This window comes from Engystomops pustulosus, chromosome 6 (assembly GCF_040894005.1).
Source record: "Engystomops pustulosus chromosome 6, aEngPut4.maternal, whole genome shotgun sequence".
Taxonomy (NCBI): Eukaryota; Metazoa; Chordata; class Amphibia; order Anura; family Leptodactylidae; genus Engystomops; species Engystomops pustulosus.
Window position 1 is genome coordinate 183,977,092 of NC_092416.1, and position 18,530 is coordinate 183,995,621.

Below are 18,530 nucleotides of genomic sequence, written 5' to 3' on the forward strand. Positions count from 1 at the left end.
TATCACTTGTGGCTTTTCTCTAAGACTTTCTCCTCTGCAGAGAGGAATTACTCCATAGGGGACCGAGAGCTATTGGCCATAAAACTTGCCTCAGAAGGCAGTTTTCCAGTCTGCATATACACAGATCACAAGAACCTCCTCCATCTCCAGACTGCCCAGCGGCTCAATCCGCGACAACCTTGCTGGTCACTCTTCTTTTCCCATTTCAATTTTCTTATCCACTTCCGTCCGGCAGAAAAGAACATCAAGGCTGATGCCTTCTCCTGTGCCTCTGATGTTAATGAGGAAAAAACGGCTCCCTGGAATGTCATTCCTCCTGATCGATTGTTTGTTGCGGCTCCAGTGGATCGTCGGCAGCTACCTCCAGACCCATGTCCGACCTGCTCTTCAAAAGAGGATACTGACTTGGGGCTGACGTGTGGCTTGGCACCCTGGGGTGCAGGGCTCTGCCGTGCTCATTTCACATTTCTATTGGAGGCCTGATCTGGTCAACGATCAGGATACAGGATTTTGTGGGTTCCTGCGCTTCTTGTGCCAGAAATAAGCCATCTCAACTCAAACCTGCTGGTCTTCTGCTGTTGCCGATACCCAGCTGCCCTTGGACTCACTTCCACCAGAAATCCCATCATCTGGGTGATAACTGACCAGTTTTCTGAAATGTCTCATTTTGTTCCTCTACCAGGTCTTCCGTCTGCTCCATACCTTGCCAATCTGTTCTTCCTTCACATCTTCCGGGTTCATGGACTTCCTCAGCACATCGTTTCTGATCAGGGGTTCAGTTTGTTTCTACGTTCTGGCAATCTCTGTTCAGCCAGCTTCAAGTGAAATTGGACTTTTCCTCTGCATTTCATTGGCAGTCTAATGGCCAAGTGGCCAGAGTAAATCAGAGTCTGGGCTGCTATAGCCGTCATTTTGTCTCTGCCCATCAAGACGACTGGTCCACTCTGTCGCCGCGGGCGGAGTTTTCTTATAACCCTCTGAACCCTCTGGCTCTGCTCTGTTCTTCATCGTTTATGGACAGCACCCACACCATCCTCTTCCTCTGTCTTCGGACATTTCTGCCATGGAAAAGTTGCTCCAGCATCTGAAGTCCATCTGGGAGCAGACTCGACTTTCTTTGCTACAGGGTTCAGCTCAAACCAAGGCCCAGCCGGACAAGAAACGCAGGCCTCCTCCCATCTTCTCTCCAGGTGACAAAGTCTGACTATTCGACTGAAGATCCCTAGTTATAAACTTGGTCCACGTTTCCTGGGTACTTTTGAGGTGCTGAGAACTCCTTCTTGGGAAGGAAGTGAAGGAAGTTCTAGACATGAAGACAGTGAGAGGTAAGCGGTTCTTCCTGGTTGACTTGAAGGGGTTCGGGCCTTTGGAGCCCAAGGACAACATCTTGGATCATGGTCTCCTGCAGAGATTCCTCCAGGCAAAAAGAGGGGGAGGCCAAAGGGGGGGTACTGTCACGGGTGCTCCCACGACCCACGTCTTGGGTTGAGGGGTCACTCATGCCCCTCCATGTGCCTTAGCTCCCCAGCACCACGACTTACCTGTCTGTGTTCCTGCTTCAGCCCTGGCGGTCGGGCATGTGCATCGGTTCCCAAAAATGTAAAGGGCCAGCGCACCATTGATTGGCGCTGTTCATTCCTAGAATTCTTCACAAGCCATCCTCTCCCTGTACACCCCACTGGATCTTTGTGACTCGCAGCCTTAGAGAAAGCTTTGTTTGATGCCCTGTGCTTGTATTCTGAATTCCCGTTGTGACCCTGGTTTCGTTATTGATCCTGTGCTGTCTTTCCTGACCTTCCGCTACATCACCGACTCTGATCCTGTGCTGCCGGTCTCAACCTCCTGCCTGTCCCCGACCATGATCTTGCCTTACGACTTTGTACTTCGTCTTGGCTGACAAAGTCGCGTCTGTGGAGCGACGTGGTGGGACCAATGCCGCAGCAAGTCCAACCAGGCTTACACCATCGTCCGCTGTGGACCAGTGGGTCCACTACCCCTGGTACTCCTAGACCGTATGGGCTAACGCGTTCTGCAGTAGACTTTGCAACAAGGACTTCATGTGGAAGGCCATCCAAGGGGAGGACAGCTCCTCTGGACTTTCATGCATGTTCAAAATTTTTATTTTGATTATCATTTTTCACATTCCAGCGTTCATTTTGTTGGTGTCTGGTGTCTGAGTCCCACCTGAAATGTGGTGGGACTCACAGCTACAAGGTTCTCCATGGGGTGAGCTATGTTGTACTTTTTTATATATATATTTGCTTTTAACACTTCCCTACTGCCCCAGGTGCACTCATCAGGAGAAAACTCCTCTGCACCTGTTTTGGGATTGCCCCTTTGCTCAGGGTCTATTGGACACCCTGGAACATAAACTCAGAGACTGTGTACCTAGGAACACCATGACATACCACACCATGCTTTATGGATTGTTTCAGGGAACACACACCCCATCGGGGCAATCCAGCATGCCTGGCACCTTATAAACTGTTATTTGGTATGCAAGGAGATGCCTCATTTGGTAAATACATTATCTATTTTGGATTGTTACAGATTGATCCTTATTAACCTGTGGTGGTATGCAATCGCAGGTAGACATTGAAACAAAGAGGACTACCAAATAGATCTCCCCCGCTCTGCTCCTTAATGGCGGTGATGCCAAAGCAGGAGTTTGCTGCAGAAGCAGTGACCTGACCTCTTACCATGCACCGATGAGCCTCCTATATGATATAATGATTAGTCATCCCATCTTAGTTGAGTGTGAAGCAGTCCACCAAAGCTCAATGGACAGAATCCAAAAGTAGAGCGTTGTAGTTAAATTAAGCCTCTGTCTAGGCATAGGAGAGGTCAAAAATAGAGTGAAATTGTCAAGTGTCAAAACCGAAACCTGCAGTGAGGGCAGATACTGGTGTTTTATGAAGAACATATGTGTTTGGCAGTAGACATAGTAGGGTGGGTAGTAAAAGTAATATTTCTTGTTGGATGGAAGAGACATCTACAAATCTTTGGTCATGGAGGGTAAGGATAATAAAGGACAAAGAAGGACCAGACTGCTGGGTCAGCACTGTGTAAGTATCTAGCTGTTGTACTGGCCCGTCTCCGGGTATGTCCTCCATGCTTTGGACTCTGTGCTGCCAGACAGAACTAACCTTGTGGCCATAGCTCACATTATTGTGCCATCCTGGAGGAGCTGCACTACCTGTGAAAAGTGTTGTAGACAGATAGATGTGTATTTTAACTTATTTACCTCCTGGGTAATGCAAATGTGACCAAAACAACAGCCAAGAAGGATGAGAACAGACAGATGGTCTGGTAATCAAAATGCAGAACCGTTCCTTTCTAGGGGCCGTCTTGCTAATCATTTCTACCTGTTGTCTATTCCATTTGCACAACAGCAGGAGAAATTGATTTACATTCGGTGTTGATTCATAACTGGATAAGTAGATATCACAGGAGTTTGATTGACGTGGAGTAAGGGAGTTACAGATATATTGCATCTGTTTCTACTAAGCTTGTATGTTAACCCCTTCCCGACGCGCGCCGTACTAGTACGGCTCGCGCCGGGTCCCGGTGCATGGAGACACATTAGGTATCGCCGCGTCCGAAAATGGCCGATCTATCAAAATATGATAATGTTTTTTCACTACGTTTAACCCCGTAACGGAAAATAGCGTCCAAAGTCGAAAATGGCATTTTTTTGCCATTTTGAAAAATATAAAAAAATTAATAAAAAGTGATCAAAAGGTCGCACAGTCCCAAAAATTATAGTAATGAAAACGCCATCAAAATTCGCAAAAAATGACACTATCCACAGCTCCGTACACCAAAGTATGAAAAACTTATTGGCCCCAGAAGATGGCAATATAAAAAAAAAATATTTTGTACAGGAGGTTTTAATTTTTTTAAATGTATGAAAACATTATAAAACCTATACAAATTTGGTATCCACGTGATCGTACCGACCCAAAAAATAAAGTAGACCTGTCATTTGGGACGCAGAGTGAAAGCTGTAAAATCCAAGCCCACAAGAAAACGTCACATATGTAGTTTTTCACCATTTTCACTGCATTTGGAATTTTTTTCCCGCTTCCCAGTACACGCCATGGAATATTAAATACCGTCACTATGAAGTGCAATTTGTTACGCAGAAAATAAGCCATAACACAGCTCTTTATGTGGAAAAATAAAAAAGTTATAGATTTTTGAAGTTGGTGAGTGAAAAATGGAAGTGAAAAAACTAAAAAAGGCCAAGTCGTTAAGGGGTTAAAGAGGAAGTCCAGTGCTCTCCATTTTACTCAAAGGCTGAAAATGTATTAATAGCCCTCGTTACACAACAAATTTAGGAAGTCAAGAGTTTCCTAATGTCGGAAACCTTTGCAATGACTTTTGGATGAACTAGAATTTTGGTAATGATATGCGAAAGATGTCTATTCTTTTTTCCATATGTACTGTGTCTTCACTTTCGATTTTTAAAATCTGAATAGCACAGGCTACTAGAACCCGTCAGCAGCTAAAAATCACATGGTAACAGGTTCGTTTAAAAAATATCCTTTTCTTCCCCCCAAAAAGTTGCAATGGAAACCAGCGCAGCAACCAGCCAAGACTTGGGCTTGTGACGTCAGTCATTCCATGGTCTTGGGTGGTATTTGTAGTTTCTAGGGAGGCGATTTCTCCTGCACTGTGGCGTTTGATGCTTCTACATGTGCACCCCCTTAAAGAATGACACTGCGACCCTCAGGTGAGAAACGGTTGTGATCCCCTTGTTTAATGCCTGATACAAGGTAAATACAGATGTCTATAAGCTATTTAAGCACAGTAATGATTTTCTTGCCTAAATAGCCGTCCACCAACATCATATATGCCTATAAGTTTTTTATTTGTACAGGTGGTCCCCTACTTAAGAACACTTGACTTACAGACGACCCCTAGTCACAAAAGGACCTCTGGATGTTGGTAATTTACTGTACTTTAGCCCTAGGCTACAATATACAGCTAAAACAGTAATCAAAGGTGTCCGCAATGAAGCTTTATTGTTAATCCTGGTTCTGATGACAATCTGACATTTCTAACATCCAATTGTCACAAAAAAAATTTGGCTAGGGTATACAGTCGGAACTGTACAACTTAAGAAACAAACATACAGAACCTTTCCTGTACATAACCCGGGGACTGCTAAAAATACTCCTCAAAAACGGTGAGAAGACTATTGTTGCTGTTTTGGAAAGAATTTATTGCAACCTTTAGAAACAGCTCTCTCGGATCTCACAATTATTTAACATGAACCATTAAGTACTAAAGAGTTCTGTCTACTTTTCCTGTATGACATCATTCTTGTTTTTGGTTTGTGTTTGGTAAAATGATGTGACTTGTTGCTTCAACATTTCCCATTTCGGCTTTACCACTGTGTAAGGCCTTCTGATGGTTAACAAGTTTTGATTTGCGAGCAAAACATTTCCCGCAATCTGAACAAGAAAACGGCTTCTCCCCTGTGTGACTTCTCTGATGTGCAACAAGATGTGTTTTCCGAGCAAAACATTTCCCACAGTCCGAACAATGAAATGGTTTCTCCCCCGTGTGACTTCTCTGATGTCGCTCAAGATGTGATTTCCGAGCAAAACATTTCTCACAATTCGGGCATGAAAATGGCTTCTCCCCCGTGTGAGTTCTTTGATGTCTAACAAGATTTTCAATGGCTGTAAAACATTTCCCACATTCTGAACATGAAAATGGCTTCTCCCCTGTGTGAATTCGTTGATGTTTAATTAGATTTTGATTGGTTGTAAAACATTTCCCACATTCTGAACATGAAAGTGGATTTCCCTCTGCATGGCTTCTTTGATGTCTTACAAGATCTGATTTGTGGTTAAAACGTTTTCCACATTCTGGGCATGAAAATGGCTTCTCCCCTGTGTGAATTCGTTGATGTATGACAAGATTTTCATTGGCTGTAAAACATTTCCCACATTCTGAACATATAAATAAATTTCCCCCTGTGTGAATTTTTTGATGTCTTACAAGATCTGATTTATGATTAAAAAATTTCCCACATTCTAAACAGGAAAATGGCTTTTCTCTCGTGGGACTTTGCTGAAGATCTGCTTTAAGGCTAAAATGGTTCCCACCTTCTACGCATGACAAGTTTGTAACAGTTCCCGATGAATCAGTAGAAAGGACCCATCTAATAGGATAAGATGACGGATCTTGTGTGTGAAGGCCTGAGGATACATCTGGGATATTGTCATGATCTTCAGATGTATCTGGTGTGATACAACCATCACCTACTCTAAAACTTGAATATATCGGATGTTCCTCTGAGCTCCTGGTATTGGCATCTGTGAAGGATAAAACAGATTATAAAATATAACCTTATCATTGGTTGTGGTAAGAAAACTCTGAAGATGTATCACAGGACATTTGTGTGATATCAGCAATCCGGGTACATGCAGCATTTCTTGTCTGCCCATGGTGGCTATGACTTTCCTGCTTACCATAAGGTTCTGTATTATTACTGATGTAACATCTCAGCCTCTTCCTCCGAGGTCCTGGTGAGCAGTATTCCTGACCCTCATAGCTCCCACCTTCCAGCTTTCCTTAGTCTATGTCTCCATGTTCTGTATTGTGTTATCACTCGTCTCTGCTTTATCTAGTGGTTACTACTCACCTGGGCAGTTACCTGTAGGAATCTCCTCCTTACATCGCTCATCGCCCCTCACATATGTCTCTGGGGCAGTAATATTCTTCACATCTTCATCCTGATACACAAACTGAGAGACAAATATTGTAAGAAGTCACCAGACGATGGAGAAGTCACAGAGGAGGATTTAGATGATACCAAATTATCTGTAATTATCAGGACAACCAGATAACAACTGAAAGGAGGAGATATCTGAGACACATAACTGTATGTGTTCATCATGCTGTTTCCCTGGAGTCATGGGGACATGGGATTATACAATGAGATAATTTTAAGAAGCTTTTATGACTATAATAAACCCCCACAGAACATAGAATATATCATGAAGCCTCATCTCCATCTACCTGATGATCCTGTGGGACATATTTCTCCTCTGAACAATCCTGTGGTAGAAGAAGAGGACTGGGACATCTCTCCGGTGATGTTCTCTTACTGGATCTACCTGTAGGAAACACATCCAGAGACTGAATTCCTTCTTTCCATACAGATAATGAAAGGACGTGTGGATTTGGTCCTGTCTATTACCTGCTGATGTGAGGGGCTGGTGGTCCTCCATCATGACGTCCTTGTACACATCTTTGTGTCCTTCTAAATACTCCCACTCCTCCATGGAGAAATAGACAGCCACATCCTGACACCTTATAGGAACCTGACACACACAATGATCCCGTCATCACCCAGATCCCTTCATAGCGTTACTGTATAATGTCCCAGCATTCCCAGCAGTGTCACCTCTCCAGTCAGCAGCTCCATCATCTTGTGGGTGACTTCTAGGATCTTCTGCTCATTGATGTCATCATGTATCAGGGGGTGAGGTGGAGGAGCCGGGATTGGGCTCAGGGTTCTCCCCCGTCCTTCATACACAGGGGCCTGACAGCGCCCACTAGAGGTCTTCCTCACTACTGTGTAATCCTGGTTATGGAGAGACACAGTGATAAATCTCCCTCCATACATTTCCAGAATCTCTCACCTCTCCAGTCCTATCATCTGTTATTCCCATAGATAATGATGTCATGTGACCTCATCACAATCTCTCACCTCTCCAGTAATATAGAAGAGAATCTCTAGGGTGAGCTGGAAGATTCTCTCCACCCTCCTGTCTCTGTCCATTGTCTGATCCTGAAGAGAAAGAAGATAATATAAACTTATAAAAGCATAATGTGATTCAGGGTTGCTCGAAAGAAATGTGTATACAGGTTGGTCTGCTGGACCATGAAGTTGACTCATTATTTTGTGAAAAATAGATTAAAGACGTATTTCTTTGACTTCTGTTGCTGGCATTAGAATGAGAAGAAATAATGTTGACAATATGAGGGCATAGCTAACAGCTGGTATCCACATTTCATACCCTGAGTCAACTTGCACAGGACTAACAGCTCTTCTACATTGTGCAGGGGGTTCATCCGACTTTTTAGATGAGGACTAAACAGCAAATTCCAAAATTTGATGGCAACGTTCTAGGCTGCTGCATGTACTTCAGCTCCAGGAATTTTTATTTCTTATTCTTTCTATTTTCTTCTTAGTTTTTCCTATTTTTTTCCGTATATTTCTTATTCTTTAACTTTCCCATTCGATCTGTATCCGACATCCGAATCATTATCAGAGCTCATTTACCCGGCACCCTCAACCGATATCCTCAAAAGAGCAAAGTTCATTTTATCTTCACTTGCTACCCACATTAAAACGGTACGGTACAGGTAGCACACATTCACTTCAATGGGTAATTTGGTCTTCCACTTGAATATTGCCCACTGTAGCTGGTCAGAGCTGTGGGCCGCGCAGTATCTTTTGCAGGATTTACAATGCAGACGAGCAACTTCCTATAAAGAGGGGTGAGGAGAGCTCACACCCTCCCTCCCTCCCTCCTGCACCAGGTCCTACGCGATACCCAGGTACAGCACAGATGAGCACACAGCCATGTGCAAGGGGCTTACAATATATAGATCCCATATATATATATATAAATATCTGTGACTGATGAGACTATTACATATCTATAGTTATAGATAATTATATAGACAACAAATATCATATATGTAGTAACCTACTCACCCGATGCTGCTATGGAACTTGGAAAGTATGTGAAGTGCTATAGTGTTCTATAATGTAATCCTGACCGACAATATCGGTGACCACCCACCTACCTCCTCCTGCAGAGCGAGATGAAAAATTCAAGAGCGGAAAGGACCTGTGATGATGTCATAGTCATGTGACCAGCCCCTATGTGTGGGAGGAGTCAGGTTGTGCTGCTGGAGAAGCTATAGGACCTGTGATGATGTCATAGTCATGTGATTAGTCATATGTGGGAGGAGTCAGGCTCCAGGAAGTGTTGCTAGAAACGGGGTCATGTGAGGAGAAGTTGTGACCAGCGCTGAGACTTGTGTTGGTCTCTTCCTCTGTATGAAGCCTCTAGTGATATAATGGACACCGACAGAACCCAGAAGACGCATTGTAATCTCTTATTACTCTGCTTGTTGTGTATCGTGATGATATTATTATATATTTGCCTGATTTGATGATACAGCAGAGATGTGACACCTCCTCAGGCCGCCCCCATCAGGAAGGGTTTATGGTAACTTTGAATTCACAATTAGGCTAAACCCCTCCTATAGAAGAGGAAACCACCAAGACAGACTGGGTTACAGGCAAAGTGGAATACTGAACGTCTGTAAGCATCATATTGTCTGAATGAGGTCCAGGTAGAGGGAAAGGTCTTACAGGAGTCTGAGGCAGTCAATGACTCTTTAATATGCATCATATCACTGACTTCTTACAGACGAGAGGAAAAATGCTAGAGGCTGTAGCGGTGTGTGGCCAAAAACAGAAAACGTTGGAGAGATTGTCTATACCCTGGGGAGGAGATCTCACACTGCTGAAGAAGGAACAGAGAGAGAAATCTACTATGTGCAGGATGGTGTGCGGAACAGCATCCCAAATCATAGCCAATACTCGAAAACATTGAGGAACCTGTCCTCTTCAAGGCTACACCTCCAACAATTTGGATCGCTTCAGAGAAAATAATGTGTAATCGGGTTGGTACACGGTAATTGGTCTTGTGAGCAATTTGTTTTCTCTGTTCCGTTGAGAAGTTTACTTGTAGATCAGATTCCTAATAGCATAGGAAAAGAAGATATGAGAAGCATATGAGGAATAGAGAGTGCTGCAGTTGTTCTGAGCCCACAGTTCTTCCAATAGGTTAGTAATAATAATCTTTATTTATATAGCACCATCAAATTCCGTAGCACTTTACAAATCATAGGGGATGTATACAAATATAATATTACATTACAGAGTACAAACAGCCATATGGAGTGAGGGCTCTGCTCGCAAGAGCTTACATTCTATGAGGATGAAGGGGGTGACACAAGAGGTCTAATGTCACGGGGGCTCCTGCGACCCATGTCTCGGCTCTCAGTGCCTGCTTCCTCTCTTACCCCTCCAGGCTCCAACGGTGTCTACCGCGGCTCGGTGCTCCTCCCTGCCTCCTAGAGCACGTGCCGGCTCTGTAAAATTTAAAAGCCCAATGCTGAACTCTTAAATAGCAATGCCTCTTCCTATGACCCCTGCCAGGTCTTAGTGCCTTGTGCCTTAGAGAAAGCTTTTTTCCTATGTCCTCTGCGTTTATAGTGATTTCCTGTTGTGACCTTCATTCCGCTCCTGTGCTGCCTGTACTGACTTTCCGGTATATCCCCGACTCGGTTCCTGTGCTGCCTGTCCTGACTTCCTGCCTGTCCCCGACTCCCCGAAGTTGCGCCTGTGGAGAGACCTGGTGGTACCACGCTGCAGCAAGTCCAACCCGCCCTGACTGCAGGAACAGGGGCTTGGTGAGGTACCAGATCAGAGGGGATTTGGCCACTGACAGAGGAGATGTCCAGAGGCTTCTCGAGACGGAAAACAGGGAGATGATTACCACACAAGCCTCTGTCTATGCAAATTGGGGCACTGCACAAGGAGAGACTGTCATTTTATGTGCTCCCCCGGTCTACATCCTTCGTGCTTCAGGCCTCCCATTGTTGCGGCAACACGCTCCAGTACTCAACTAGCAGACTCTGGAAATTCTTTGTTGGGGACCGGAGTGCCATTCTCGCTGTCTCATGGCTCTCCATCCGGTGTCCACCATGTCTTCTGCAGAGTCCTTAAAGCCTCTGGCGGATCTTCCCGCTTCTTATATGGACTATACCGATGTCTTCTCAGAGAAGCAACCAGAAATTCTGACACAGCACCGTCCCTACTACTGCCCCATTGAGTTGCTGCTAGATACATCTCGTCCACGAGGTATGGTGTACCCATTGTCTGTGCCTGAGAGCGCGGCTATGTCAGCCTACCTCAAGGAGAATTTTCAGAAGGGATTCATCCGCAAGTCTTCTTCTGCCAGTTCTGTATTCTTCTTTGTGGCCAAGAAGGATGGTTCCCTCTGTCCATGCATCGATTACCGCGGCCTCAATAAAGTTACAGAGAAAAATCGCTAGCCACTACTTCTTAACTTTTTAATCGTTTACGCGGTGCCAAGGTTTTCACCAACTGGATCTGCGGGGGGCATATAACCTCATCCGCATCCGTGAAGCCGATGAATGGAAGACAGCCTTCAATACTCTTTAACGCACCAGCAGTCTTCCAGGAATTTGTCAATGACATTTTCAGAGACCTACTTTATAACTGTGTTGTGGTCTATCTTGATGATATCCTGGTGTTCTCTACGGACCTTTAGTTCCACCAGTCCTATGTACAGCAACTTCTCAGCCACCTAAGAGGAATTCGCATATATCCCAAGCTTGAGAAGTGCCAATTACAACAGTCTTCCGTTCCTCGGATACATTATCTCTGACTAGGGACTACAGGTGGATCCTGCCAAGTTGTCTGCAGTACTTCAGTGGCCTTACCCAGTAGGACTTCGTGCTATTCAGAGCTGGTAGGCGGTGTTGATACAGACTACTGCCGTGTGTAGTAGCCTGTACTCTCGCTCCATGGTGCGGCTACTCAACGTCTCAGTAGGCTTCAACGCTAATTTACATTTACAGTAACATTACAAACATTACAGTTCTAAGGGGTCACACTTTATTAAATTATAAAAAAAAGATACGTATTAATGTTATGGCAGAAACCTACCCTGTAATCGATCTTATTAGGTGGATCCCTGATGGTAAGTTTCCAGGGAGAAGAAGCCAGAGGAGAGTATAGAGGATTTTTATTTTAAGATGAAGACCGCTGCTCTAAACAATGGTGGCTCTACATATAAGGCCCAGATTTGGGCTGGCGTGGGCTCCTTGGAAACCAAAGGCCCCGGGTCGCCTACCTATACAAAGATCCGCTATTGTGTCCAATCACATCCTGGGGCCTGACATTGTAGAATCTGCTCGGTTTTGAGGTGCTAGTTAATATTAAATCAATAACTATTGGAACTTTAAAAGGGGATTTATTAAGGATACAATACAAGGAAATATAAATAAAGGGTAAACCAAGGGACAGAGACAAAGGAAGTGTACAGGTAGAGGGTAGGGAAGGAAGTGTCTAACTAATCCTCTATATACATTCTTATCTACATACCAGACACAAACAAATTGTGCTCGCACACAATCCGATGATGTAGATTCAATAAATGGCATCCTTGGTATATCCATAGATATCTTCTTAGGAGATCAAATAGCTTGCAGGACAAATAATTTGAGTCTTTGCTTCCCACCGATCTGGGAGAATCCACAGGGGGTAATAACAGGCATCTGTCCTCAGTTGTCTTCCATTTAAGATAGCTTTGGCCCCTCTAGATGTAACAGCACTGTTTATTCAGTAATCTTTATTAGGAGCATTTCAGGCATTTATGGCCTATTTCCTTCTGTCCGTGGAGAAGCTTACATTGTCTCAAAGCATGTTCCTCAGTCCAACAGACATCACATAAGAGGACAACTTAGGTTCTTTGCCTACTAAAGTGTTAGTATCAAAGTATATTGACCCTTTTGTCTAACCAATTGAGTAGAGTCTGTCCTCTTGTTTCTGACCCGATTCTGGCAACTATTCTCTCTTTGTACTGTCTTGTCTTTGTCCGTTACATTGACTAGCTGTTCCCTACTCCATACTGGGTGTAAATTACATTGCAAGTAATTAAGTGTTAACATTGAGCAAAGAAATGGACCTTTAGCAAACACTCTGTAAAATATTTGCCTGTCTTTGGTAGGACTATGATGTGGGAGGGTATCTGCTAGGAAGGGAATCCAATTTGAGGTCATTGAGAGCATCAAACAACAGAGGGTACAGTTCTGCTGCCAGTCACTTGTAATGTACTCATAAGAACCCGTTAGGTGCAGGGGCCTTGCCAGTAGGTGCAGTGTTTAGTGCCACTATAATTTCCGCAGAGGAGTTGGGGACCTCTAAGGTCTCTAGTTTGTCATGGAGGAGTGGAGTATAGCCGTGAGGCTGAAATGTACTCCTCCACTTGATTCTGGAAATCAGGTCTAAGCTTGTCAGGTATAGAGAAGTCTATACATCCAGAGGATGTTATATCCATGGTTACATACATAGTGGCCAATGGTGCTCTTAGAGCCCAAGCCAAATCCAGAAACACTGTTATAGGAACCACGGGTCTTTTGATAGGGTGTTCCTTGCTTTATTAAGTAACAGGGTTCATTGTGGACCTGTATCAGCTGAACATGGAGATAAGTGTCCGAGCAAGTTGACTATCCATATTGCCCATTTTAACCCGAGCTTAGCCCCATGACTAATGAGGACCGCTGCACCGTGTACTTATGGGATGCACATATGATGTAAGGATTAGTCACCCCATCTTAGTTGAGTGTGAAGTAGTCCACCAGAGCTCAATGGACATGAGACAGGACTAGAGGCTTGTAAAGAAGTGAAGAGTTAAGCCTTCATTGCCACTCTCTAGGGATAGGAGAGTATCAATTACCAAAGCCTGGAGTGTTTCGGCTGGTGTTTTATGAAGAACATATCTAGTTGGGAGTAGACATTAAGGGCTGGGTAGTGAAAGTAATATTTTAGGTCCGGTAGATGGAGAAACAGCTACAAATCTATGCTCCTTCAGGAAATGGGGAATAAAGCACAAAGCAGGGAGCGGAATAAGTATCCAGCAGGGGTACTGGCTTGTCTCCTGGTATCTGCTCCATGCTTTGAACTAGGTGCCGACCGACACAGCTAATCATCTTGCCACAGCTACCATTGATGTGCCATCCTGAACGAGATTCACTATAGGAGTAACTTCTGACACCGACTCATGCTGCCTCTAGGAGTGAAACCAATGACCAAACAACAACAAAAAGGAAGAGTCGAGGCAAATTGGCAGAAGCAAGTGAAAGGTTATAAATAGAGATGAGCGAGCACTAAAATGCTCGGGTACTCGTTATTCGAGACGAACTTTTCCCGATGCTCGAGTGCTCGTCTCGAATAACGAACCCCATTGAAGTCAATGGGAGACTCGAGCATTTTTCAAGGGGACCAAGGCTCTGCACAGGGAAGCTTGGCCAAACACCTGGGAACCTCAGAAAAGGATGGAAACACCACGGAAATGGACAGGAAACAGCAGGGGCAGCATGCATGGATGCCTCTGAGGCTGCATAATCGCACCATTATGCCAAAATTATGGGCAACAGCATGGCCATGACAGAGTGACAGAATGAAGCTAGATAGCATCTAAAACATGCAATAATTGACCCTGACACTATAGGGGACGGCATGCAGAGGCAGCGGCAGCAGGCTAGAGAGTGGCATGGCGACATACCCTAAATGGACTCAGGCTTCAAACCAATGGGTGGCAGAGAGGAACCAAAGGAGGTGAGCAAGAAGCGCTCAAATAATATCGGTACATGATAAAAGTTTGCCAGTATATTTTGTGGATTACACAGCAGGGTGGCGACAAAGTTAACATGGAAGCCATGAAAACAACCCAAAATTCTGCCTGACACAGCTCGTTTGATAAGGGGACCATGTATGGAGGCAGTGAACTAGTAGTAGATTAAAGGTGCTGCAGTTAAAACTATGTTAGTTGGATCTTGGCATGGAGCTGGCGCTCCGCTGCCAGGCGAGCTTTCGCCAATCCAAGCCCCTGTCTCTAGGCTACTCCCCAAACAGCACTTCTAAGAACCTTTTGTATAAGATCAAGTGTAGTAGCGTTCTTATAAGTTTAGGATATGCCGGGTGAGGGGAATGTAAACAGATGCGCAAGAAGCGCTGAAATAATATCGGTAAATGATAAAAGTTTGCAAGTATATTTTGTGGATTACACAGCAGGGTGGCGACAAAGTTAACAAGTTTGATGTGGAATGCCCTGTAATAGCTCTTGGGCGGTGTGCCTTTTATCGCCTAGGCTCAGCAGTTTGAGCACCGCCTGCTGTCGCTTAGCGACGGCACTGCTGCTGTGCCTAGAGCTACCGACTGATGGCGCCATGCCCACGGATGGTAATTCGGAGGAGGAGGAGGTGGAGGAGGGTTGGGAGGAGGTATAGTAGGCCTTTGAGACCTGGACCGAGGTAGGCCCCGCAATTCTCTGCGTCGGCAGTATATGACCAGCCCCAGGGTCAGACTCTGTCCCAGCCTGCACCAAGTTAAGTGTAGTAGCGTTCTTATAAGTTTGGGATATGGCGGGTGAGGGGAATGTAAACAGATGCGCAAGAAGCGGCTGATGCGCATGGAGCTGGCGCTCCGCTGCCAGGCGAGCTTTCGCCAATCCAAGCCCCAGTCTCTAGGCTACTCCCCAAACAGCACTTCTAAGAACCTTTTGTATAAGATCAAGTGTAGTAGCGTTCTTATAAGTTTAGGATATGCCGGGTGAGGGGAATGTAAACAGATGCGCAAGAAGCGCTGAAATAATATTGGTAAATGATAAAAGTTTGCCAGTATATTTTGTGGATAACACAGCAGGGTGGCGACAAAGTTAACAACTTTGATGTGGAATCCATGAAAACAACCCAAATTTCTGCCTGACACACCTCGTTTGATAAAGGGACGATGTATGGAGGCAGCTATATGGACGACTTTTGGAGGTAGCAATGGAGACAACGTGTGGAGGCTGCTATGGAGACAATTTAATTTGGATAGTGCCTGTATGTGGCACTCCCAAAAATTGTTTAAAACAGAGGACCGGGTAGGTGGCCCTCCAGAAAAATTGAATAGATTGAGTGCCTGTATGTGGCACTCCCAAAAATTGTTTAAAACAGAGGACCGGGTAGGTGGCCCTCCAGAAAAATTAAATGCATAAAGTACTATAGCTAGAGCCAGTGGGCCCTGTCAAAAAATAGCCAGTTTCCTCTGCTTTACTGTACAAAGAGGAGGAGAAGGAGGAAAATGAGGAGGAGGAGGAGTGGATCAATTATTCAGGTTGAGCTTCCTTCACCTGGTGGAGATTGGAAATTATGAGAAATCCAGGCTTTATTCATCTTAATAAGCGTCAGCCTGTCAGCGCTGTCAGTCGACAGGCGTGTACGCTTATCGGTGATGATGCCACCAGCTGCACTGAAAACCCGCTCGGACAAGACGCTAGCGGCAGGGCAGGCAAGAACCTCCAAGGCGTACAGCGCCAGTTCGTGCCACATGTCCAGCTTTGAAACCCAGTAGTTGTAGGGAGCTGTGTGATCATTTAGGACGATGGTATGGTCAGCTACGTACTCCCTCACCATCTTTCTGTAAAGATCAGCCCTACTCTGCCGAGACTGGGGACAGGTGACAGTGTCTTGCTGGGGTGACATAAAGCTGGCAAAAGCCTTGTAAAGCGTACCCTTGCCAGTGCTGGACAAGCTGCCTGCTCGCCTACTCTCCCTCGCTACTTGTCCCGCAGAACTACGCACTCTGCCGCTAGCGCTGTCAGAAGGGAAATACTGTTTCAGCTTGTGCACCAGGGCCTGCTGGTATTCATGCATTCTCACACTCCTTTCCTCTGCAGGGATGAGAGTGGAAAGATTTTGCTTGTACCGTGGGTCCAGGAGAGTGAACACCCAGTAATCGGTGCTGGAATAAATTCTTTGAACGCGAGGGTCACGGGATAGGCAGCCTAGCATGAAATCTGCCATATGCGCCAGAGTACCAACGCGTAAGAATTCACTCCCCTCACTGGCCTGACTGTCCATTTCCTCCTCCTCCAACTCCTCCAACTCCTCTTCTTCTGCCCATACACGCTGAACAGTGAAGGACTCAACAATGGTCCCCTCTTGTGTCTCGCCAACATTCTCCTCCTCTTCCTCCTCATCCTCCTCCACCTCCACCTCCTCCGATATGCGCTGAGAAACAGACCTGAGGGTGCTTTGGCTATCAACAAGGGAATCTTCTTCCCCCGTCTCTTGTGACGAGCGCAAAGCTTCCGACTTCATGCTGATCAGAGAGTTTTTCAACAGGCCAAGCAGCGGGATGGTGAGGCTGATGATGGCGGCATCGCCACTGACCATCTGTGTTGACTCCTCAAAGTTACTCAGCACCTGACAGATATCAGACATCCACGTCCACTCCTCATTGTAGACTTGAGGAAGCTGACTGACCTGACTACCAGTTCTGGTGGAAGTTGACATCTGGCAGTCTACAATCGCTCGGCGCTGCTGGTAAACTCTGGATAACATGGTCAGTGTTGAATTCCACCTCGTGGGCACGTCGCACAACAGTCGGTGAGCGGGCAGTTGGAGGCGGCGCTGCGCTGCCCTGAGAGTGGCAGCATCTGTGCTGGACTTCCTGAAATGCGCACAGATGCGGCGCACCTTCGTGAGCAAATCAGACAGATTGGGGTATGTCTTGAGGAAACGCTGAACTATCAGATTTAACACATGGGCCAGGCATGGCACATGTGTCAGTCTGCCGAGTTGCAGAGCCGCCACCAGGTTACGGCCGTTGTCACACACAACCATGCCTGGCTTCAGGTTCAGCGGTGCCAGCCACAGATCAGTCTGCGCCGTGATGCCCTGTAATAGCTCTTGGGCGGTGTGCCTTTTATCGCCTAGGCTCAGCAGTTTGAGCACCGCCTGCTGTCGCTTAGCGACGGCACTGCTGCTGTGCCTAGAGCTACCGACTGATGGCGCCGTGCCCACGGATGGTAGTTCGGAGGAGGAGGTGGAGGAGGGGTGGGAGGAGGAGGAGGCATAGTAGGCCTGAAACACCTGGACCGAGTTAGGCCCCGCAATCCTCGGCGTCGGCAGTATATGACCAGCCGCAGGGTCAGACTCGCTCCCAGCCTCCACCAAGTTAACCCAATGTGCCGTCAGCGATATATAGTGGCCCTGCCCGGCAGCACTCGTCCACGTGTCCGTGGTCAGGTGGACCTTGTCAGAAACGGCGTTGGTCAGGGCACGGATGATGTTGTCTGACACGTGCTGGTGCAGGGCTGGGACGGCACATCGGGAAAAGTAGTGGCGGCTGGGGACCGAATACCGAGGGGCGGCCGCCGCCATGAGGTTGCGAAAGGCCTCGGTCTCTACTAGCCTATAGGGCAGCATCTCCAGGCTAAGCAATCTGGAGATGTGCACATTAAGGGCTTGGGCGTGCGGGTGGGTTGCACTATATTTGCGTTTCCGCTCCAGCGTCTGGGGTATGGAGAGCTGAACGCTGGTGGATGCTGTGGAGGATCGTGGAGGCGACGATGGGGTTTTTGTGGCAGGGTCCTGGGCAGGGGGCTGACTATCAGCTGACACAGGGGAAGGAGCAGTGGTGTGCACGGCCGGAGGTGAACGGGCTTGTTGCCACTGAGTGGGGTGTTTAGCATTCATATGCCTGCGCATACTGGTGGTAGTTAAGCTAGTAGTGGTGGAACCCCTGCTGAGCCTGGTTTGGCAAATGTTGCACACCACAGTCCGTCGGTCATCCGGTGTTTCCTTAAAGAACCTCCAGACTTCTGAAGATCTAGCCCTCGCCGCAAGAG

The 18,530-nt window shown here is 46.2% G+C and overlaps 1 protein-coding gene and 1 long non-coding RNA gene across 3 annotated transcripts in view; both read right to left on the reverse strand.

Annotated features, from left to right (window-relative positions):
• Nucleotides 1–5,008: 5,008 nt before the first annotated feature.
• LOC140066023 (uncharacterized) overlaps nucleotides 5,009–18,530 on the reverse strand; it is a 34,763-nt gene continuing 21,241 nt past the window's right edge. Inside the window, exons 8-9 of the mRNA XM_072113587.1 lie at nucleotides 6,659–6,758; nucleotides 5,009–6,329 (exon numbers count right to left, since the gene is read on the reverse strand). Of these exons, the coding sequence (XP_071969688.1) occupies nucleotides 5,323–6,329; nucleotides 6,659–6,758 (1,107 nt within the window). The 3' untranslated portion in view covers nucleotides 5,009–5,322. The remainder of the gene's footprint in view (nucleotides 6,330–6,658; nucleotides 6,759–18,530) is intronic.
• Nucleotides 7,512–9,256, reverse strand: LOC140065444 (uncharacterized). Of its 2 annotated transcripts, none has more exons than XR_011847909.1 (3): nucleotides 8,836–9,256; nucleotides 7,730–7,810; nucleotides 7,512–7,603 (listed from the first exon to the last, which is right to left on the reverse strand). It is a non-coding gene; the product is annotated as an uncharacterized lncRNA (long non-coding RNA). The 2 variants fall into 2 exon arrangements; XR_011847908.1 differs by having other exon boundaries at nucleotides 8,744–9,254.